At 56.9% G+C, this 21710-nt stretch overlaps 9 protein-coding genes across 9 annotated transcripts in view; 3 read left to right on the forward strand and 6 right to left on the reverse strand.

The window, feature by feature from the left end:
* Positions 1–1367, reverse strand: SDRG_12118 (hypothetical protein). Its single transcript, XM_008618178.1, has 2 exons — positions 1205–1367; positions 1–1154 (listed from the first exon to the last, which is right to left on the reverse strand). The coding sequence occupies exon 2, from the start codon at positions 949–951 to the stop codon at positions 61–63; it is 891 nt and encodes a 296-aa protein (XP_008616400.1). The 5' UTR covers positions 952–1154; positions 1205–1367; the 3' UTR covers positions 1–60.
* A 943-nt stretch (positions 1368–2310) lies between these two features.
* Positions 2311–2947, reverse strand: SDRG_12119 (hypothetical protein). Its single transcript, XM_008618179.1, has one exon. It carries the CDS (start codon positions 2852–2854, stop codon positions 2456–2458), a length of 399 nt encoding a protein of 132 aa, XP_008616401.1. The 5' UTR covers positions 2855–2947; the 3' UTR covers positions 2311–2455.
* A 1292-nt stretch (positions 2948–4239) lies between these two features.
* SDRG_12120 (hypothetical protein) lies at positions 4240–5247 on the reverse strand. Its single transcript, XM_008618180.1, has one exon. It carries the CDS (start codon positions 5161–5163, stop codon positions 4288–4290), a length of 876 nt encoding a protein of 291 aa, XP_008616402.1. The 5' UTR covers positions 5164–5247; the 3' UTR covers positions 4240–4287.
* Positions 5248–6687: 1440 nt separating this feature from the next.
* SDRG_12121 (hypothetical protein) lies at positions 6688–7836 on the reverse strand. The gene has a single exon (XM_008618181.1). The coding sequence runs from the start codon at positions 7712–7714 to the stop codon at positions 6719–6721; it is 996 nt and encodes a 331-aa protein (XP_008616403.1). The 5' UTR covers positions 7715–7836; the 3' UTR covers positions 6688–6718.
* Positions 7837–8938: 1102 nt separating this feature from the next.
* SDRG_12122 (hypothetical protein) lies at positions 8939–11046 on the forward strand. The gene is made up of 9 exons (XM_008618182.1): positions 8939–9265; positions 9318–9407; positions 9461–9596; positions 9649–9833; positions 9878–10024; positions 10073–10287; positions 10337–10523; positions 10576–10677; positions 10723–11046. Exons 1-9 carry the CDS (start codon positions 8987–8989, stop codon positions 10942–10944), a joined length of 1563 nt encoding a protein of 520 aa, XP_008616404.1. The 5' UTR covers positions 8939–8986; the 3' UTR covers positions 10945–11046.
* A 373-nt stretch (positions 11047–11419) lies between these two features.
* SDRG_12123 (hypothetical protein) lies at positions 11420–12336 on the reverse strand. The gene has a single exon (XM_008618183.1). The coding sequence runs from the start codon at positions 12216–12218 to the stop codon at positions 11511–11513; it is 708 nt and encodes a 235-aa protein (XP_008616405.1). The 5' UTR covers positions 12219–12336; the 3' UTR covers positions 11420–11510.
* A 3071-nt stretch (positions 12337–15407) lies between these two features.
* SDRG_12124 (hypothetical protein) lies at positions 15408–16986 on the reverse strand. The gene has a single exon (XM_008618184.1). The coding sequence runs from the start codon at positions 16846–16848 to the stop codon at positions 15499–15501; it is 1350 nt and encodes a 449-aa protein (XP_008616406.1). The 5' UTR covers positions 16849–16986; the 3' UTR covers positions 15408–15498.
* A 2811-nt stretch (positions 16987–19797) lies between these two features.
* SDRG_12125 (hypothetical protein) lies at positions 19798–20366 on the forward strand (the record flags this gene model as incomplete). Its single annotated transcript, XM_008618185.1, has 2 exons — positions 19798–19809; positions 19926–20366. The coding sequence occupies 2 exons, from the start codon at positions 19798–19800 to the stop codon at positions 20364–20366; spliced, it is 453 nt and encodes a 150-aa protein (XP_008616407.1).
* Positions 20367–20480: 114 nt separating this feature from the next.
* Positions 20481–21710, forward strand: part of SDRG_12126 (hypothetical protein) — a gene marked incomplete at its 5' end in the record, with an annotated part of 3432 nt that continues 2202 nt past the window's right edge. The window contains one exon of the mRNA XM_008618186.1: positions 20481–21505. Within this exon, the coding sequence (XP_008616408.1) occupies positions 20481–21505 (1025 nt within the window). The remainder of the gene's footprint in view (positions 21506–21710) is intronic.

A 21710-nucleotide genomic window follows, 5' to 3' on the forward strand; every position in this document is an offset into this window, starting at 1 on the left:
ATTGAAGTTGATTGCTGAACAATGCCTTACATTTGGGTTTAGGGTACACACGCGTCACACCTATTGGTGGGGGCGAAGGGCGCGAACACCATAGTACACGGCCAGCGGTGGCAACGCGGCGACGGCCACACCCGCAGCAACGACACCCGCAACGACGGCCACGCCCGCACCGACCGTGCCGACGACCGCCTTGGTCATAAACCGGACTGGCGCGACGGGGCCAAAAAACTTGTGTTTGGAGCGGAGGTACGCGAGTGGCCAGCACAGCACCGCGTTGTGGTCGTCCCACTTGGTACGGCAGCGCCAGCAAAACTGATAGTAGCAATGCGTGCACGTCATGTGGTTGCAGCCGCCGTGCTTCTCGATGGTCGCCGAGCACAGTGGGCAATGCTGCGCGGCGTGGGCGTGGCACCACGACCGATACGCGCGGTCGCACTGTGGCCACCGGTGGTACGCGCCGCCGCAGTCGCGGCACGACGCATGGTGGCAGCTCTTGCAGTCGACGCGGCGCTTGGTCTTCTTCTGGCGCAATGTCGGCGACGGTAGCAACTGGCCGCACTGGGGGCGTGGGCAAAAGCGGTGCCCGCGCTGCCGGTGCTCGTACGCCTCGAGGAAAAGCACGTACTTTTGTACGAGGCTCGTCGACACGACCTGTGCAAGCGCGAGGCGCGGAATCGGTCGTCGGCATGGCCCGGGGCACACGAGCTGGTGCGGCGCGACCTGGCCATTGACAATCTTGTGCGTCACATACAGGCGGTAGCAGCCGCCGCAAAAGATGGCGTCGCAGTCGATGCACCGGTGCACGCGCACGTCGTCGTCGGCAGCGGGCCGTGGCACCTCGAGGCAGATCAAGCACGAGGCGTCGAGATGCGCCGGCGCGATCGCATTTTGGCGCTCAAGGAAGCCCGAGGCCTCGCTGTCTTCGTCGTCCGAGACCCACGCGTAGTGCATGCCGGACTGGGCTGTTGCGATCTTTGCGAAATGGCAAGATTTGTCGGTTACAAGACCCGCAACACGGGACTTTGATGGCCATTCTTCCGTCCTGTCCAGAGAGAAGAAGCAAATAGCAGCGTGTGGCTAGTTCGTACGCATCGGTGGCAGCGGAACATTTGCTGACAGAGATAGTTTCGATCCTGAGAAGCTGCACTTGCCACCTCATGCATTCTAAAATGCAGCAAATACATCAAATATACGCTCGGCCTACCGTAAACGAGCTCGACGAAGGGAGCTCACGGAGAGAATTCAGGTCGAATTCCCTTGCTTGCTTTGCGCTCGGCATTGTAACGATGGCCTTGGTGAGACGCATGCTCTTGCGAGTGGTCGCTCGACAGCGAATCTTTGGACCGTCAAGCGAGATTGCTCGTCGTGGGTTCTACCAAGGGCGAATAAAAAATGCTTTGATTCGATCGAGCTGCTTGCAGTGATGGGGCCGTGCAACCAGCGCTGCATTGGCTCGAGCAGAAATTCACCACCTGAAAATTCCAAAGTATCAACGTAGCAACTGTCGGTAACAAGAGCCATAATACGGTGGTAAGCTTGAAAACGACACGGTGACTTCCCGACACACGAGCACTCGCAAGACGACCCGCTGCGTTTATACCTGGAGCGCAATGTGGCATCAGATGGACGCGAGGACTTAAAGCTTCTCCCCATCACCCTTTGGACGAGCACCTTGAACGTCGACGGACACGAGCTTTTTGGACCGGTAAAAAGTCGTACTTCAAGGAGGCTTTCTACTTCAAGGAAGAACGTCATGCACTTGTGGTGACGTCGGTGGGATCTGCAGAGTTCTCCAAGCCGACGCGCCGCCGTGTCGGTTAAAAGAACCTGTCTACGGTACAAAACCCACCCAACCACGCTTCGAATCCGGATAGTACTCGCGAGAGTTGTCAAAAGCTCGGAAGTACAATGTGATCCGATACCGAGTACGTGAGCTCGCTATTGTCCTCGCCGTGTGGTTCTTGCTGCGCTGTGGCTAGCGTTGGCGAACGAGCGCCTTTGCACTGTCGTGTGGCCGATGTTGCAGCTCTGTGCCTGGCGTCTTGTTCGAGGCGCACATTGTTGGGATGATGGGCGGGCAAGCAAAGTACCCACGCGTCTGATGCTTCGAACGTCCCTTGGTTCAACAAGTAGCTCAGATATCATTCGCATTTTCTGTTTATGTGAGCCATCGAACGCTCCATGAATATCTCCGTGAGCCATTCGTCGTGAGACGGGAGAAGCGAGCGCGCCGCCGCCATGTCGGCCTCACCTCTCTGTCTCGCCTTGTCTGCATGATAGTGCAATATCAAGTGCAAACTCGGCCGGTTATGGTTGAAAAGGCAAAAAGGGCGATGTCGTCTTATTAAATATGAAGCGGTAGTTTGAGGTACTGTATAGATATAGGCGCGTGCTGAGTCGATGGTCCATCGGCTCTTCTATCGATCGATGATAATGGTACGAGCACGCTCAGTTCTTAGCAGCTCGTGCGACTTGCGTCGACATATGGGCGCGATCGGGCGGTAATGTCGGACGACGTCGAGTGGCGCCGCGCGCGCATCTTGCGCATGGTCTCGAGGTGGTGGCGGAACGTGTCGAGGGCTTCCGTGGCACGCTCGGGTTCGGCTGCAAAGTCGACCTCTTTGAGGTCTTGCAGAAGATGGTGCATGGCTTCGTCGACAATGGTGTTACGTCGCCGGCCGTCGCTCGAGCCGCTGCTGCTGCTGCGCGACGAGCTCGTCGAGGACGAGCTTCCGATCGTGATTGCATGCGGTGCCTTGATGCGAACTTGGTGCGCAGCGATGGTCGTGACGGGCATGGTGAGGCGGGTGGTTGGTGCGGGCGAGTCGCAAATCAAAAGTGGCGTTGTGACCATCGTGCGTAATAAGTACAGTCGAGTGCCAACGGTCTCGTTCACGGTCAAATGAAGTCTGGTGCAAGGCCCGCAATTTCCCGGTCTCAAAAACACGGTATTTGGCCAAAGACACGGTCGGTACGCCCGACCATCGGTGCGACATGTGCGATTGAACCTGCTGCGTCAGCGGCCTTGGATTGGCCAATGTTATGATGGGCGAGCAAGTGATTGGCCGTTACAAAGCGCTCGGAGCCGTCCGTTTTTATTCCACATGCGCTAAATCGTATGATTGGATACATGGATCGCACAGAGCCACGCCCGCATCGATGCCCAGCTGCACCCGCGTCCTGTATCAGCCGTCGACCACCCATGCAACTCGACTCGATGCCTCGACAAAGCGAGACGCTCACTACTGTACTGAACGCGTGCGGTAGAGGATCGGTAGATCTCGCCTCATCTAATACCATTCGCACATATTTGGCGGCCAGTGACACACCAAATGTCGTTTACTGGTCAGTGGACGCGGCGTGGGACAAGCGATGCAGTAACCGGCGACGATCCATCGACGGATTGCCCGCCGCCATCCTAGTTCATTTACGCGACGGCGAATTATGCGATGCATGGACAGGGCGGGCGTGTCGAACGGCCGCTGAACGGTGGCGAAGGACCATCAACGAAGCGCCGCGAGGAGCGTTACGACGCAGGTCATCAGACCACGAGTGAGTGCCGTTGCGTCAACCGAACCTGGATGGCGAAGTCCCGAGTCTTCGTTGTTGCTTGTTCTTATACTACGAGTCCTTGCTACAGCTACTTGCTTGATGCAAGCTACTGGGACGAGAGGCGATGCCAAGAGGTGCGACAACATCAAGAATGTGGTGTCGTTTACTGCCAGCACAAACCTTGAGCGTACATGGCCCAGACGCTCGGCGATTCCATGCGACGCCGCCACAACGACCCACACACGACGCTTGGCCGCTCGTCGAAGCGTTCGACGCGCAGTAGACAGACGACCACGTTTGGCAGGGTCTGGCGACACACCCAAGGCAAGTAGCTTCAAGGAAGACATGTTACGAGCTCGCTTGACGCTTCAAGTATGTAGCAGTAGTACTCACACCAACAACGACCCGCTGGGTTGCAGACCAGGCAAGCACACCCAAACGAACCTGGGAGGCCGCGGTCTGTCACGCCATGACGTGGCGCCACCTGCACCCAGATGGGCAATCTGTAACGGTTGTCCAATGTGTAAAGTTCGACGGCGCCGGCCCGCGCGGCCAGACAACGGGCAGGTAGCAAAACCTGGCACGCTTGCGCATTGGCACGTACGGCTGTCGCGGCTGTCCTGGAGTGAGCCGCGGACCGCCGTACGATGCAATTCCTACGCGACACTGCCTCATCCGCATTTGGTGTTAACGACAAGCAACACAGAGTCTATTAGATAAAGAACGATACGGCGGCTATTCGTCGTCGTCGAGGCCGAGAAAGGCAGCGACGAGCTCGCGGAGACAGTCGACATACATGGTCCAGACGCCCTTGGACTCGCGATGGCCTTGGCATGCGCGCACGAGCTGGTAGCCGGCGACACAGGGCAGCCCGAGCCCGACGACGGCGAGCAAGACGACAACTTCCAGCGCGACGACGCCTGTCACGACGGCGCCGTGGGCGACGGCACCAAGCAGCGAGCGCTGGCCGTGCTTGGACCACGGGCGGCCGGACGCCCAATCAAACTCAAAGTGGCATTGGCTGCATGCAACGTGGTTGCAGCCACCGTTCTTCTCGATCGTGAAGCGGCAGTTGGGGCACTGCTGGGATTTCGTGGCCTTGACCCACTTTTTGTAGAGCTTGTCGTTGCACGTCGCGCGCGGTAGACGATGGTAGTCGTCGCCGCATCGGAGACACGACCGCTTCTGGCACACGTTGCAGTCGACGCGGCGCTTGAAGAAGAGGCTTTCTTTGGTTTGGACTGGGATTGGCGCACCGCAGTTTGTGCGCGGGCAAAAGAGGCCGCCGCGCGCGCGGTGCTCGGAGCTCGCAAAGAAGGTTTGAAACTTGCGCAGCGTCTCGGGCGGGAGGTGGAACTCGAGGTCGTTCATCGTGACTGCGACGCCACACGCCTCGCCGGGACACACGAGGTGCGACGGCAGCACGAGGCCGTCGTTGATTTTTGTTACCAAGTACGTTTGGTAGCATTGCATGCAAAAGGCGCTCGAGCATTCGCGGCACTGTACAAAGCCTTCGACGTTGTCGTAGCGGCTCGTGTCGCTGCAGATAACGCACTCGAGGAGCGCGGTAGAGGAGGAAAAGGCCGACGCGGACGAGAGCGGACTCGACATGATGATGAAAATGGAGTGGAGATGGACCTGCGAGGCAAGGTAAGTGTTGAAGTGATCTTGTAGCAAGACGCGCTGCGGCGCGCAAAGACAATCATTAACTGCGCGCACTTGGATTCAGCATACTATTGTCGATTCGCTAGCGTGTTTTTACAAAATGTGTGAAAATTTCAACGAATTGTACGGTACGAGGTAGCGACGCCAATTTTTGTGACTGTGAAAAGCGATACGTCGCTTGTGAGTTATGACGAGCTTTACGAACGCACACTCAAGTAGCAAACACGGGATGGGCAGATGGGTTGGAACAAGAGGGAGCGGGACGAGCTCGCTGGACCGCTCGTGCACGCATCACGGCGGCGACAGATGTTTCACGCGGACAGGCCGAGGTTCGTTGAAGTGCGGCACCCGCGTCGCGCCGAGGACGCAGGGACATGCACAATGGCAAAGGCGTTGACACGACACGGCGGTAGCAAGCCATCGAGATTTGCTCAATGTAAGGAGGCAGCGCGGTTGGTAGTCGGCAAAAATGTCATCTTTGAATTTTCAAAAATCAAAAATATCACCTCGTGTCCGCAATTCTAGTGCGGCTTGTAGACATTGATTTACCCGTGAAATAGCAGTGTAGGTCGATTCAACGGGATGCCTTTTGGTGAATTGCACAGTCAAGTGGCCTTGTGGGCATATATTTCACTTCAAAAATGACATTTTTTTGGCGGGCGGTAGGGTAGGGTGCTCGCTCACACTGAGGCATCGTCCGGCCGGACCAGCGGCTTCACGACGATCGCAGCCGACGCGTGGAAATGGCGACGTACAGCAGGCAAGTGCTTTGAGCAAGCAACATTTCTCGTGGCATATGATGTGTCGATGGTCGATGGTTGAGGTTGTTGTTGTTGAAGTGGGGGTCGTCTATTGAAATACGTAAATCTACGCCAAATAAAATTGTCGGACTTTCTTCGTTGTGTAGGCGCTGGTGTTGTTAATCTTGATCTAGGCCGGCGGAGGCAGTTGCGCGATCCGCGGGACAAGGTGCTGGCGCGATCACTCGTGTTGAGCGAGGAGTTGGAGAAGGCGACGGAGAGCCATCTGCCCTGGGTTTTGAACGAGGCTGTGGTGCAAGTGCATTTGAGCGACACGCGCCGCTTTGACGGCAATCGTCCATGGGCTTGGCAGTGGGAGGTCGGCGCGAAAGACGCGATCGTGCCGGACGCGCCATGATGGTCGTCGTTGCCATCGCGCCTTGTGATCTAACCACATCCATGATTCATCATGAACCATCAACGCAGCTAAAATCGCTCTACGGCGCCGTTGTGCCTCGTCCAAGTGCTGAGAAAACTCGCTCGAGTGCCACCGTTCAGCACAACACAAGTGGCCGCACCGGTCGCATGACCTACCCATCGTGCGTGCGTCTTTGTCAGTCTCTCGACCACGCTGGATTAGTCGGCGAGCAAAATGACCTATTGCCCTTCCCTAGTGGGATCCTCGACATGCAGTGGATAACCCACTGCAACAGCGATGGCACCAGGAAGATGATACAGATAACGAGTTGGTTAGCGACTTCTTAGACGAAGTAGCCAATCGCAGCCATAATGGCCGAGCCAATGTAAAAACACACATAGATCGCCGTGCGCCGTGGCGTCGACTTGGCGTGGAAGTCGGCGTTGATCGTATACTGGTACGTCACGAGCTCAACGAGGCCCGTGTAGACGAGGATACCGCCGGCGATGGCCTCCAAGACACCGCTGACCCACAGCGCGGTGGTCGAGGTCGGGCTGTACGAATCACTAACAAGAATGCCAATGACAATACCAATCGGAGTCGTAATCGAAAAAAGAAACGCTGTGCGCAGCGCGGCTTTCAAGCCCGAGAACGCCGAGACCGACGACGTGCCAACGGCGACGCCTTCAAAGAACTGATGGCACGAGAGCGCAATCCAAAGCGTTAGGAACGTGTCGCCGTCGGCGACGCCGAGCTCGAGGCCAATGAGCACCGAGTGAATCGCGACGCCGACTTCAAAGATGATTGTCGTGATCTTCCGCCGCAAGATCGTTTGGGCCAATGTCGCTGTCGCTGGCACGCGCGTCATGCGGCGCATCTCGAGTGGCGACTCGGCGTCGTCGTAGTGGTCGTCCTTGGCCAGCATCGCGGGCGGCTCGTCAAAGATCGTCATCTCGGACGGCGATGGCCGCGACATGGCAATCACGAGCTCGGTCTCGAGCACTTGCATGATGTAGACCGTGGCGAGCACGATGACCATGGCAAGGCCCGTGTACGGCAAGTCGAGGCACGGGCTGTCGAGGTTGCGCATCGCGGGTGGGATCATGTGGACAAACGCTGTTGAGACGACGACGCCAAAGCCGAGTGCATTGAAGCACTCCATGACCTTGCGGCTGTTGCGGAGGCAAGCGAGGTATGATGAGAGCACGGGCAGCATGCTTCCGGCCAGCGAGCACAAGAAGATGACGGGCACGGACGCGATCTCGACCGCGAGGTCGTCGTCGCTCGAGCCGTCGCGGACGCCGCCGCAGGTAAAATTGACGGTCACGGTCGTCGCCATGTTGCAAGTTGCAGAGTGCAGCCACGCAGGCGCGCGACGCCGGGCGTGAGGCCAGTCGCGCAATGGCCCGATCCGGACAGGCGTCAACTTGGCCGGCCACCAGATTAGAGCCGCGGGCCCGGAATCAGCATCGATTTGACCTCTTTCCTTTGAGCAGCATACTTTAACCAAGACAAAATCAGCAATCATATGGTCGAGAATGGGTCGACAACTGGCGACGGTGCGAATAAGCTGCTATCGACGGCTACACGCCGTTTGTACGGCATCACTCGATACTTCGAGCCATTGAGTTGGTGTGCTGCCAGCGAGGGCGTCCTCGGAGCGTCCTACACCGGCGCAGCGACGTTGGTCCCAAAGGCTTGCGGCCCGTTCATTCCTGAAGTACGAAGTTTGGATTTGGGCTCACTTTTGCTTCGAACTTCGACCAGGCGGTGCGGTCGGCAAGGTATTGGCGCGAGTTCCGAACGCAAGGAACGACCGATCCTGCAGCTAGGCGTCGCCATGCAATCTCGTCGGCCTCGCTTTCTTGGTCTCAGGCGCGTCGGATCAGACGCTGACGCACTGCGTTATGTCGACGACGTTGCCGTTGCTTGATGCCATTTTCGATCGAGATTGCCCTTCAACCGGGAAGAAGCCGACGCGGTCTGAGCTACGCGTTTGCTCGCGAACGAAGCGCCTCGAGAAGCAAGCGAACGTCACGCTCCACCCGTGAGCAAATGCATCGCAGGAGGCTGTCGGCACGGGCGTGATTCGTATTGGTCGGAGAAGGCAGAGAGGTCGACGATTCATTTTGATGTCATCAGGTACCGTCGCCACTGTGGCACGTATCCGTTAGTCGAGTAAGACATGCGTTCTAGCAGGTGCTCTAGTCGCACTGTTATGGGACTCGTCACCTGTCCACAAGTCCACACACCCGAGCCAAGACCGACAAGTATGGAAGGTGCACGGCCACGGGTAAGCAGTGTCAGCAGCCAACACTGGTACCTCGGCAAGCACAGGTACTGCTCGACCGCGTGTATCGTTCGTTCGCCGCCAAGCCAGCCAGAGCCACTAGCACGAGTCTTGTTATGGCCGTGAGCACCGTTGTCCTTTCCGCCTCAACCGATTTTGTAGGCCCCCCTACGTTAAAGTCGAATTTTATTTATATTCATCCCGCCTCGACACTTGTTTTTGTATTCCATTAAAGTGTTGCCATTAAATAATATAATGACCACCCCTGGTGGAGTGATAGGCATCACGAGTGGCAGCTGTTGGAGTCGGGCACAGAACACGATGGTCGGCCTCCAGCACGCTAGCGCGATCGCGCTCCTCGCCTCGACGGCCTTGGGCGACTCGCTGCGCCAGGTCGCAGTCGTCTCCCGCCATGGCGTGCGCGGCCCGTATGGCCCCGACGGCCTCCCGCCGACGCTCGCCAACCTGCAGCGCTACTCCAAGAACGCATTCCCGTTCCTGGTCTCGGCTAAGGACTGGGGCACGTCGCAGAACGCGTCCGAGCTCGTCTCGCCCAAGCTCACGGCGCATGGCCGCAGCGCGATTCAAAAGATGGGCGAGGTCCGCTACATGCAACGGTTTGATGCGATGCTGACGACGGGCTGCTGCGTAGTACTTTGGCGCCCACTTGTACCCGTCGCTGGCGCAGCCGTCGACGTGCCACGCCACGTTTGCCTACGCCGACGACAACGAGCGTGACATTGTAGATCCATGCACCATGGTCTGGACGATGGCTCATGCAACTATACGGCGTAGGACACGGCGCAGGCGTTCCTGGACGGCTTTCTTCCATCGGCGTGCGCCACTGTCAAGCCCGACACGAATGGCTCGCGCCTTCTCTTTGAACAAGGCCAAGACCCGACGGCCGTGTGTCCTGCCACGTCACAGACGTGTACGCCTTCTGTGTGTTGTATCAAGTTGATACGGACGCAATCTGGAATTAGTGTACAAGGGCATTGTCGGCAATGCGACCGCCGACAACATTGTGCGGCACTTGGTGCCCGAGATCCAAGCACTCAATGACATTGTCGACTGCTGCCAGCCCGACGTGTGCGCGGTGGCGTCAGCGCGGGCGCTCTTGGCCGGTCCGCCGACGACGTGTACGCTTCTCACGGTGCCGTCGACCTGGGTAAAGACATTATGTCCACGAATGAGAGCTCATAGCAACCATAGAGTGGCAAGTTTTACGAGCCGTGGTCCGACGCGTTCTCGGAGGCGCAGTACCTCTCCGAGTGGTTTCTCCTCCAGAGTTTGAACAACATGCCGCTGCCGCCCAACAAGACGCTCGACGAAATGGTCGCATTGGGCCAAGTGCACAACGTACTGTCGATTAATGTGGACAGATTGTCGTATATCATTTGGACATAGGCGCACATGCAGCTGGTGACCAACCCGTTCAACGCCGAGAACTTTGGCAGCACGCTCCTCGTGCACTTGGTCGCGAGCATGGAAGAGGCGATCACGGGTGTCGCGGTGCCCATCGCGCCAGGACCGGGCCCGCACCTGCTCCACGACGTCGCGTCGCAGTTTTTGTTGTACGCGGGCCACGACATCAACTTGCTCTACCTCAAGAACCTCCTCCGGTACAATCCAAATCTGTGTTTCGGAAACTAATCTGGGACTCCACTAAAGCATGGAGTGGGCTACGAACGACTGGAACGTGAACCAGCCCAACCCCGGCAGTATGCTCTTGTTTGAAGTCCACGCCGACGCCAACAAGTCGGCGAGTACGTCCGAAGCAGATTTTTACGTGCAAGCGTACTTTGTCGCGGCCTCTCCGCAGCAAATCCGGGGTGCTGAGACGCTGTCGCCAATTAACGTACGACGACCTCCTTGCCTATGTCTTATTGGTCTTATTGGCTGCGATCTAGCCGCCGAACCGCGTGCCCGTGAGCATTCCGCAGTGCTCAGAAGATGTTCTTTTGACCAATGGCGACGTCCAAGTGCAATGTCGCTTTAAAGACTTCAAAGCGGTACGTCAACCTTGCGGCATCGACACACAGCTTCAATGCATGTAGACGGTCGGAAAGGCCATTCGCCACGCGTGTGTGAGCCCGAGCCTCCAAGCCTACGCGTCGACACTGCGGCACGAAGCCAACTCGATGCGCTTTGCATGGTCCATGGAAACGGTCGCCTTGGTGCTCCTCTCGGGCATCTTGCTCATCGTGACGTTCCGCTACATCCGCCTTGCGCGTGCCCATGCGTCGGCCGAGTACGGCAAGTACGCGCCCATTGTCTAGTCGGTCAAGGGTCCAACATGCGATCGTCCTCAACGGTCCTTGACGTTGCTGGTAACCCTAACCGCGATAAGAATGAACTGGACACTATACGAGTGATCAACAGGATGCGACGAAGCAGGCGAATCATCGCAGGAGGAGGTCGCGTCGGGTCATGCTGTCGTTGTGGTCATTGCGTGGGTGTATCGAGAGGCTGTGAGGCGATGCTGTATCTGTGCACTGGCACTGGTCAGGGCGTGTAGGAGCTGTTGAAAAGCTTTGTGTGAGGTACCAAGGGTATGTGAGGACTCAAGCGCGCTTGACGAAGCGGTCGGTGCTGTGACGCCACCGCGCGCCAAGGCGTAAACGTCTTTGCCTCCATCGTTTGTCTTATGGCAGTATGACGCTCTCGCCGCATCAGCGAATAGCAGCGGATGAGAATGCAACAAGAACCGTCGACGCGCCGTCTCGACCAACCCGTTTGCATTGGCGAGCGCTCGAAAGTGTGTAGTCTTTTCTACGCTTTCGATCGATAAATGAAAGTGATATACTTCTGTAGATTCTAACAACTAGTGGGTGGTTCTCTATGTTTATGCGTGGAGACCGGTGATCTTGTCGGTGGTCTGACGGCACATGGGGCACGTATTGTGCGTATAGAGCCACTCGTTGACGCAGTCGCGGTGGAAGCAGTGGCCGCAAGGGAGCTGCACGACCTTGCCGAGCTCATCAAACTCATCACGACTGTACTCGTAGGTGCAAATCGCGCACGTATCGAGCATTTGGTCGGTCGTCGCTTGCTGGAAACGAATGTCGCGGAGGCTCACGGGCACATCGAGGAACGTGTCGAGGAGTGCCATGAGCGTGGCGTGGGCGTCGCTCCGCGCGGTCGCTGGGTACAGGTAGCACAACGACCGGCAGTCGAGCGCGAGCCAGAGGTACTTTTTCAAAATCAGACTGCGCTTGCGCATCGTAGAGGCGCCGTACTTGTCGAGCACGAGCTTGGTGGGCAGCGACCCGCGCAGCAACGTCTTGGCGAGAAGTGAAAGCGAGGCGTCGTCGCACGCTACTAGGAACGCTTCGACCGTCTCGCGGAAGCCATAGAACGACGAGCAGCGCTTCTCAACGACCCAGCTGCGCTGCGTGATCGGGCACGTGACCTGGATCGAGTACTTGGTAAAGGCAAACGACCGGCGAATCTCGATCGCGCTCTCGCACGTCGCTCGGTCGTACGCGCCTTGGTCGCGCGGAAACGCCGACGAGGACGACGGAAGCAAGGACAGCGGGCGGTCGGCGAGCATCGTAGTACGGTGGTGGACGGTGGCGGAGACGGCGAGGATGGCTGGCGACAAGGCGGCTATGGGCTAAGCTGCCGGTTGGGAACTGCAATCATCACGCGCGATCGGTCCGGAATTCGTGTCTTTTCCATCTGATTTGCATCGAGACTTAAAACAGCATATATTTGACTTGTCTTTTGTAGCATAATACACATGTATACAAAAAGAATGGTATAAATGCGTATATCCGACTGAATATGGTCGCGGACTAGATAATGTTGACGGAGGTCGTGTCGTGCCACGACATTGCTAACACGATTTACGTTCCGAGATGCGATTGGACAAGCAAGGTCGAATGCAAATGGTGTACATACAGTATTTCAGTGAACATTTGATTGTGGGCAAGATCGTGGGACAAGCGGGGGTGAACTGCAAGGTCCACTGCAATTTGAAAATGACACGCGACCGATTTGTCCAACACCTGCGAAGCGTCATCTCTGATCATGAGCTTAGTTGCTGCCGAGGTGGAGGACGTGGACATGGTGCGTGCCTGTTGCAAGTCGTTATCCGAGATGGCAGCTTTGTACCTAGCATCCAAAGAGCCACCGGCCGGCTTTGGTGCAAAGGTGCTGCACGATGCTCGCAAGCTTCGTTTTCATAAACACTTCAAAAGATTGGTCCCCGTGTTGACGACAGGTCCGCTTTGCGTGAACAAACTTTGCGGCCATTCATTCTTGCATTTCGATTACTCGAGGGACCGAGGCGTATCAGCACAAGGGTGCGATTAGACAGTGTTGGTCCTGGTACACTGTTGTTAACAAGCTTTTCGTTTGAAAGATGTGTACAATCATGTCATGCACGCCCAATGATTGTGGTGACTCATTTCGACATTCGCGTTGGTGACGTGTCCTGGTCTTGACGACCGCCCTTCTCGACGGTATGAACTCGTAGGCGGGAACTCGACTCTGTCGACCGGCCTCACGCACCACCTCGTGGTCGGCGACGCCGGGTCTGTGACTAACGCACCCAGTCCATAGCTCGCAGCGCACTTGGCTCGCTTCCTCAGGAGCTGCTCTTGGTGTCCATTGGCGGCGCCGCGACAGGAGCATACGATGGCTGGACGTTCGTCATCTCCAGCTCTAAGATATATAAGCTCTCAGCGGACTATTTTGAACGAGATCTGACTCCTCACAGGTCCGATTTCAAAACCTTTATACCCAATCAAAAGGTGCCATTTGCGATCCGCCGCCCAGACCGACGTCGTCGCGTCGTGCTGCGAACATTCAAAATGAAATCGCTTATTTGTAAAGTGGCCCTCGTCCGCTGCGTTGGGCGCTCCTTCATGAAGGCTGCGGTCGTGACTTCCACCACAGCCTTCCTTGAAAATGGCATGTGCCATGTAAAAGTCCCTCGCGATGCCGCAAATAGTACAATTCGGCATATCTGCGCACACGATTTTCTAGCGCTGCAGGCCGCGCACCATGGTGCATCTTGGCGCTCCGCGTAATAAGAAGCAAACTTAATAACTCTACCAAGTATGAGCCATTTTGTATTTTGACCAAGGTTTGCCATCAATTTGCAATCGGGAACGCACCACGACAGTTTGCGTGTTACTAGCCACATTATCCGGATATCTGGCGCAGCCAAACCATCACCAGGTCGCACGGTCGACCACTTTGCGTTTGAAAATGAACTGGCAAAGACTTGGCACATAGATAGAGAACTCTTTGGAGTGTACGGGAAGCGAGATCGCGCTGCCGTGCGAGGCGTACAGCGGTAGCGAGACGCGATCCAAGGTACCGTCCAGACTAAGATCGTAGTGCCATCTTAGAGGCGCCACGACGCCGACGCCAAAGCGGACAGCATAACATTTCAAATGAAGGCGCCCAAAGTTGGCACAGTGATAGAAGACGCTTTAGAAAGCAGAGCAGACCGCGCTACGTCACCGCTGCAGGCCTAAAACGCGCGCAATGCTTGATCAAAGAATCAAAGCGCTCTTGAACCGTTAAAAAGCAAAAGCCCGCATTGGCACGCCGCAGCCTTCGACTCTTCCACTTGTAGTAGCGACGACCATCCCATCCCTTCCACTGCATCGAAAATGCGATACTTGGCAACCTTGATGCAAATACTACGTCCAAAGCCGTGGATCCAATGCAGCGATTCAATGCTCGGGCTATCGCACTCGCACTGATCTATCGTCACAACGTCCTCGTACGGCGCAAAATGTGATTGGTATGACGTGGCACTCGGAGAATGTTTCATTTGGGTGCAACGGTTCAGTCGTGTACAAACAAGCACGGCAAAGGCGAAACGCAGTGCTTTTACAAGAGAATTATAGCAATCGTGAGCGCTGCTCAGTCTCCAATGTGTCGCTCCAGCATTGGGTCGTGGCTGTTGGCATCGGTGCAGCAGCGCTGGTCGCAGCCATCGGCGCCGTAGCGGTAAAAAGGCCATTGCGGTTACGTTGGGCGTCTACGCACTGTGAGGTATATATTTGATGCGCCGAGACAATCGCTGACAGCGACAACGTCGGGCGTTTGAGCGAGGAGTGGGGCCGATGGCTTCGAGCCTTGTTGCGCTTGTGGCGTCGTTCCGAAACATCCGGATCGTATCCGGACACCACCAGCAAGTGCAATTCGACACAACAACGCCGCCGGCGCAGTGGGCGCTGCGAGCGCGTCACCTCGCAGCACAGAGCCAAATGGCTCTCATCTCGAGCACGTCACGTTTGGCGTCGTGCTGCTTGTATATAGCAGCCAGTACCGCGACCGCTGGCGGGTCCTTGACAGCATACACAACCTCTCGCCCGCCGCAAATCATTCGCCCAACGTCGCCTCCGATCCAATCTCTGCTTGAGGTAGTAAGTTACTACCTCAAGCAGAGATACATGTCTCGATCGCTTACTACTAGTAAGCGATCGAGACATGTCGCTCACAGCGTTGGCGCAGGCTGTGCCGTCTTTATGGCGCTGAGCCTTTTGTCTTTGCTTCATCACGCTGCAGCAGACTGCGGCAGACTGGACACGGCCACCTTTTTGGCAGCATTTGCCAGCCTCAACGCCGCGGCGTCAACGATTTTTCGAGCCGAAGGTACACGCACAGTACACGGCCAAGCACGAAACGACCGGCGCCAGCTTCCGCGTTCTTCCGGACGTGCCGATATGCTTGAGAGCCAACCGCCACGCAGTATGGACCGTCCACAAGCAACAAGACATTTTCAATGTAAGCGCATACCATCTGCGTCCATTCACATAGTATTTCTTTTATCACGACATCACTTTTTACTATACACTACCAGACTCGGTTTACTGCTGGACGCTGTGGCCTTCCTCGAGCACCTTGACTTCTTCGACCACATACGAGTCTTCGTTGGCCGACTCGAGCGCCTTCTCCCAGCCGTCCTTGCGGAACTCGCCCTCGAGCTTGGCCATGACGACCGACGCGAGGCAGTTGCCAAAGACGTTGGTAAACGTACGGGCCATGTCCATGAGCCAGTCGGCGCCAAGAAGCAACGCCACGGGCCAGCTCGGGATGTTGAACTGGTCGACGGTCGAGGCGAGCACAATGATGCTGGCCGAGCGGACACCGGCGACACCCTTGGACGAGATCATGAGCATGAGCACCATCGTGATCTGCTCGCCGACGCCCTTCTCAATGCCCGCGGCTTGCGCGCAAAAGACTGCCGCGAGCGAGAGGTACAAGGTCGAGCCGTCGAGGTTGAACGAGTAGCCAAACGGCACGACAAACGCCGAGATGTGGGGCGACACACCAAACTGAAGGAGGCACTCAAACACCTTGGGCAACGCGGCCTCGGACGTCGCGGTGGTGTACGCAATCACGAGCGGTTCGCGCATCGCAGCCAAAAACTCGAGCGGGTTGATCTTGAAGACAAAGAAGATCGGGCCAAAGACCACAATGATAAACACGACCAGCGTGCCGTACAAGGTCGCGACAAGCGCGCCGAGGGCCGCGAGCGCACCGACACCGTTGGCACCAATAGCGTTGGCCACCGCAAAGCACACACCGAGCGGCGCAGTCCAGATGACAATATCGACAAACTTGAACATCATTTCCATGACGGCAGTCGCGAGCTCAAGGAGCACTTGCTTGTGGTGGCCGTGCGTCTGCGCCGTCGCGACACCGACAAGGATCGACGCGACAAGGACTTGGAGAAGCTCCGAGCTGCCCGAGCCGCCCATCATCTCACCCCACGTCTTGGGCGTCAAATGGTTGATCCAGAGCGCAAACGTAAACGTCGACGACGACGACCCCGTGTAGTTGCCCTTCTTGGTGATGCCCGTCTTGCCGGGCTGGACCCAGTTGACGGCGAGAAGACCGACAATGAGCGCGAGCGTCGTCACGACCTCAAAGTAGATGAACGACTTGAGCGAGAGGCGGCCGAGCTGCTTGAGATCGTTGTTGCCAGCGATACCGACGATGAGCGACGAGAACACGAGCGGGAAGACGATAAACTGAATCGGCCGAAGGAAGATCTGGGCCATTGGCGCCGCGTCTTTGCCAAACGCCGGCGCAAACTCGCCAATGAGGATACCCGTGATCGTGCCGAGGATGATCCAAAACGTCAGCGACGTCAGAATCTTGCGCATCGTCGACTTCGGCGGGCGATCGGCTTCCATGGCATGGTAGACGGCCATACTTGTGCTCTTGTGTGGTTGGCAGCCAAATGCAAAATGAAGATGGTGGCGGTGCTCTCGGTTTGGCGGCCAAGATTTGTTGAAGGGATTACATCCGCGACCGGCTGGTGCTTGCTGCTTTGTTCGTTTTATTCGCCCTTTCTACGGGCTCCTTTCCTCGAATATTTATATTGCACGACGATCGCTATTACATTCCAAAGGGCAATTTCAGTTGGATTTTAAAAGAACCATTGCTGGCACCTACTTGAAGTTACCGTGAGATACCTGGATGATACGGCGCTCGCCAAAGCCGCGCGTGATGGCGTGATGCAGCCTCCCGATGGATTCCCAGAGCTTCCGATGACGTCCACGGACGTGTCGAACCAAGCGAAACCGGCGCCGTCGACCGTTGTACAAGGTAGTGGGATATTACGGTGCCAAGGTCCTCAGTGAGTTTCATGGAGCGTCCAGGATAGATGGCCGCCTCGTAAAGGCGCGTCCAGCTGGTTCTTTCGACTTCTAGAAAAACGTGGACGAACGTTCAACGCGATGCCAGCTGCTTGAACTTCTGAGAATATCAGACGGCAGCTGGTGGCGTTAGCACCGCGTTTAACGTCCGATGTCTTTAAACGCGACTAAAACGTTTATCGCTCGCCTTCGAGGTCGACAACACAAAGGCGCGCACCGACATAGAGGTTGGCTCGCATATACTCGGCTCGTTACGACTGGCGACTGGTGACGTACATCTCGTTTGCCAAGACACGGAGAGACATTGATGCGGGCCGACGGGCGCAGACCATCGCCTTTCTTGTCCTGTCGTCCGCAGTGACGATACGAAAAGCCTACTTTTCACTCACGTGACGGGGCAGCCCATCAATGTCCACTCGCCATGCATACTTGCGGCTTCAATCTTCCGGCCTCGTATGTGGGCACAGAGGATGGCCTGTCGGGACGCGGTGGCCGTTGGACTACGAGGTAGTGTCACTGACCACAAGATGTCTTTACATGGCGGTAGGTCGGACAGTATCATCAAGCTTGGCACTCATGACACTGCGAGATCAAGCTCGAAGAAGAAACTCGAGATAACGCCGGTCCCAGTGCATCTGTAGTGTTCTATCCCGTTCCCAGGCGCGTAGTGTAAATGGTTCGTTCGCTGGTATGAGGACAGGTGGTACATGTATGGTTAGCATTGGTCCTGCCATCATCGCTCACGTCCAACGTTTGATTGTCCTGTTGTCGTTGTGGGTCTATTGTGAGCCGATTAAAACGCATTCAACCGGTTCTACCTGTTTGACGCACGCGTAAAAGCCAACGAATCGGAATATTACGTGGGCAAGACGTCAGCAACAGGTGGCTGCTTGCGACTGGATCTGCCCGATCACGCTACCAGCCGTGGCGCCGTGTGTCGCTCCCAACCTGGCTTCCAATCAATGGTTTAGCCAGTCGTTAACGACGCACCCAAATCGGCTTTGGTCTCGATCTCTTGACCTTGATCCGGGCACCTAGACGCGTCACCGTCGAGCTGATCCTGCAGCCCCTCGCAAATGGGTGGCCCGAGTGCAGCAGTGCTTCGTACTCTTCCAGTATACTACTTGCAGCTAGATACTGCCATGCCGGCCAAGCCAAAGGCTACTTGTTGACGTGTCGAATGGATGGCACGTCTCGAATTCTCAGATCTGAATCGCACGCAAACAGCACCACACACCACTGCGCAAACACCTAAACACCTTCGGAAATGTGAAAAAGTATATCTTTGTCGAGATACAAGAGCTGGCGACGAGCAGCTCGCGAAGCTGATCGGCGAGTGCTCGGCGATTCGTTACCGAACGCAACCAGGATATGCGTGCCGGGCAAGCCCCGGCTACTCGAGCGCAAGTAAGCGAAGGAGGATCAAAATCTGTCGCGCTGGAAGCACGGAGAGCTCACGGAGAATGAAGAAGCCAATGTGCTTTGCCGAGTTTGTAGCCCATCACTTGGTGCATGATAGGGAAGGAAAGACCGGAAGCGGAGAATGCTTGAAAGCTCCTCTTGGCTCCGCGAGCTCGCATCCTGAAATACAATATCAAAACGCAAAAAAGAGCATGGGATTGTACTCAATTCGATGCGATCTCTCGATGAAGGACCCAGAGCGAACACTCAACGAACCTTCCTGCAGTCCTTTCTATCGATAGGACCTGGTTGGGTCGTGGTCCTGACGCACAGGGCATCGAGGCCTTTGTGGATCGAGAGCCACGGACTGTACGAAAGTCGGACGGTGACAGGACTTCGTCACACGGCGACGGCGGCAGTCGCATCGCGCGATCGACCTCAAAGGCACTAGAGGTCCTCTTCTCCGATCGTGAGAGGTTGGTCAACAAGGCCAAGCCTGTCGAACGATCGAGCGAGAAAGTGTGCGACCGCGATTCCATCCTGCGAGGCTGTTTGCATTGGTACTAGTAGGTAGTACAAAACGACTTTTGAAGTGTAGTGCCGGTACTGGGAAGACGAGCGAGTGGGCTCGAGCACGCCCTCGAGTCGGCAAATGTCGTCGTCCGTGGCCAGCGACGCACTGCTGACGTCACCACAAGGACAGCACACAGAGAACCAGTGATAGCGATGCATAGTTTTGTCATTCCACCACCTCCAACGATCGCACGGACTGGGATAGTCGCAGAAAACGCTGCGGTCTGGACCAATGTATCACCGACATTGGCGATAGAGATTTTTGTGTGGAAGCGTCTGCCATTTTGCGGCTATCATGGTGGCGTCAACACAGACAACCCGCTGTCGACACGGGAAGAGTTGCTCGCTGCGCAGTGGCTGTGCTTTCGGTTGATGCGTCGTAGCAACTGCGACACGAAAGCATTTCTACTTTATGAAACGTGGCGACGGTAATACAACCTCCTCGGCATGCAGCGTAGAGCTCCTTGAATAGGTAGGGTCCACGCAAACACTGCCATACTAGAGAGCAACCAAAAGCAAGTGTGACCCATGCTGCAAACAGTAGCAATGTACCAGTACGTTGGATGAATATGGTCGTTTTGAAGTGTGCGAACCAAGTGTGATGACATAATGTTCTGCCCCGTGGCTGCCAAGAGAGCACCTCAGCGGTTCAATAGGCCCACGTGCAAGACGCGCGCCATTGGTTTGTGGCACAAACCATATACTGCACAAACTTTGTGCAGTACGCTCACGCGGTCTTTACGCTCTGTCAGCAGACCGAGGTCGAGCTCATCTCGGGCTACATCCAGAAACTCTCGCGCACGGTGGGTCGGGCCGAGCGACTGGACCCGGCGGACGACGCGGTCGAGCGCATCCGAGTGGCCGTGCGGTTTGTGCTAGAGCACTATGCACGTGTGTTTCGGCGCGGCCTCGAATCCAAGGCGCCGAGTGATCCAGCGGTGTTGCGCAAGGCGTCGGCGTGGTACTACGTGGGCTACACGCACCACGAGCAGATGCAAGGGCTGCTGCCGTACCGCAGCTTTGCGTGGCTGGCGCTGGAGCCGATGCTTGTCCTATTTCGCCCAGATCGCCAGGTGTCGTCGACCTCGCACCGGTAATACTCCAAGTTGATTGGCTGTAAACTTTGATTGCGTCTTTTTGATTGGCGGATCGAAATTCACATGCGCACCAATGACATCGCAGCACCGTGCCGAACCCAGTCACCTTCGCCGATGCTCACGGTCGAGCTGATCGAGGCACAGGCGAGAGCCCGCGAGGCGTCGCGACGCGCAGAGGACCGCGCCAATGCCTACAACAACAACTTCGCAAGCATCGTGTCGAGCACCACCAGCGTCGTTGCAGCGACCATCACCAACGTCCCGTCGGATATGACGGCGGCCGACGTGGCCAAGTTTTGCCGACAGTGCACCAACTTCTACGGCGGCTTTCTCTCAGTCAGCATGGCACCGTACACTGCCAGACGACGAGGCCGGTCCACAGTGTTTATGGCGTCGCGCCTCTTCCATGCGCTTGTCTTGGCCCTCGACGGCATCTTCTGGCAGGGCGAGGCCATCCGCGTGCGCGAGGCGGCCGCCGTCGGTCGGTCTGTGTGCACCGACGTCACAAGCAGCGTCTTTTACTGCAAGGCCCTGTGTGTGTTGCCCACTGCAGCGAGCGACCAGCCCTCTTTTGACACCGTCGACGTCGTCACGCTCACGTGCTCGAGCATGGACGCGACGACCTTTGCGATTGCGTTTGACGGCGAAAACGACTACCGCTACCGCGTCTGCTTACAGGTCACCAACGTCGTTCGCTGTCGCGTCGGAAGAGACGATGACGATCGCGTGGTTGCCCGGTTTACTTTGCGGACCCCGCCGTTCGTCTATATCGGTGACCGGCGAAAGACGGACGAAGACCGCGTCTGGCCGATCGCGGATGCTGCGTACAAGTGGGAACGGTCCGATGATCCGTCGCCCAACGGCGCCTTTGGCCACTGCCGATGCTACCATCTCGTGCTCGAATCCGCAGCCTCGCCAGACACCGTCGTACCGTTGCTGCGGAGCTTTGGCCTTGCAGACGTGACGCGCCAAGACAGGCTCCCGGTATTCACCAGCGTCGCGTCGTCGTCGCCGCCACCAACCGACTGGGTGTATGCCCCTACGTCCGAGTTGCACGACGTCTCGTTTCCGCTGCGCTATGCGCTGCATGTTCTCATGTCCCAAGAGGCGTTGGTCGTCACCACCACCGACGACGCCAGGTACGTGGCATACATTCTGGACCACTCGAAGGCGTCGGCGACCGACGTCGTCGGCTTTTTATACTCGTCGCTGCGCGCACCGGTCGACGGGCCACCGGATATACAAGCCTTTGGCAATTGGCTCTCGAATCTACCACGGCACCACCGCAATGTCGAACCGTTGCCGTTGCCGACGTCAACGACGCCTATCAACGCCGACGAACTG

This window comes from Saprolegnia diclina, assembly GCF_000281045.1.
Source record: "Saprolegnia diclina VS20 unplaced genomic scaffold supercont1.46, whole genome shotgun sequence".
Taxonomy (NCBI): domain Eukaryota; phylum Oomycota; class Saprolegniomycetes; order Saprolegniales; family Saprolegniaceae; genus Saprolegnia; species Saprolegnia diclina.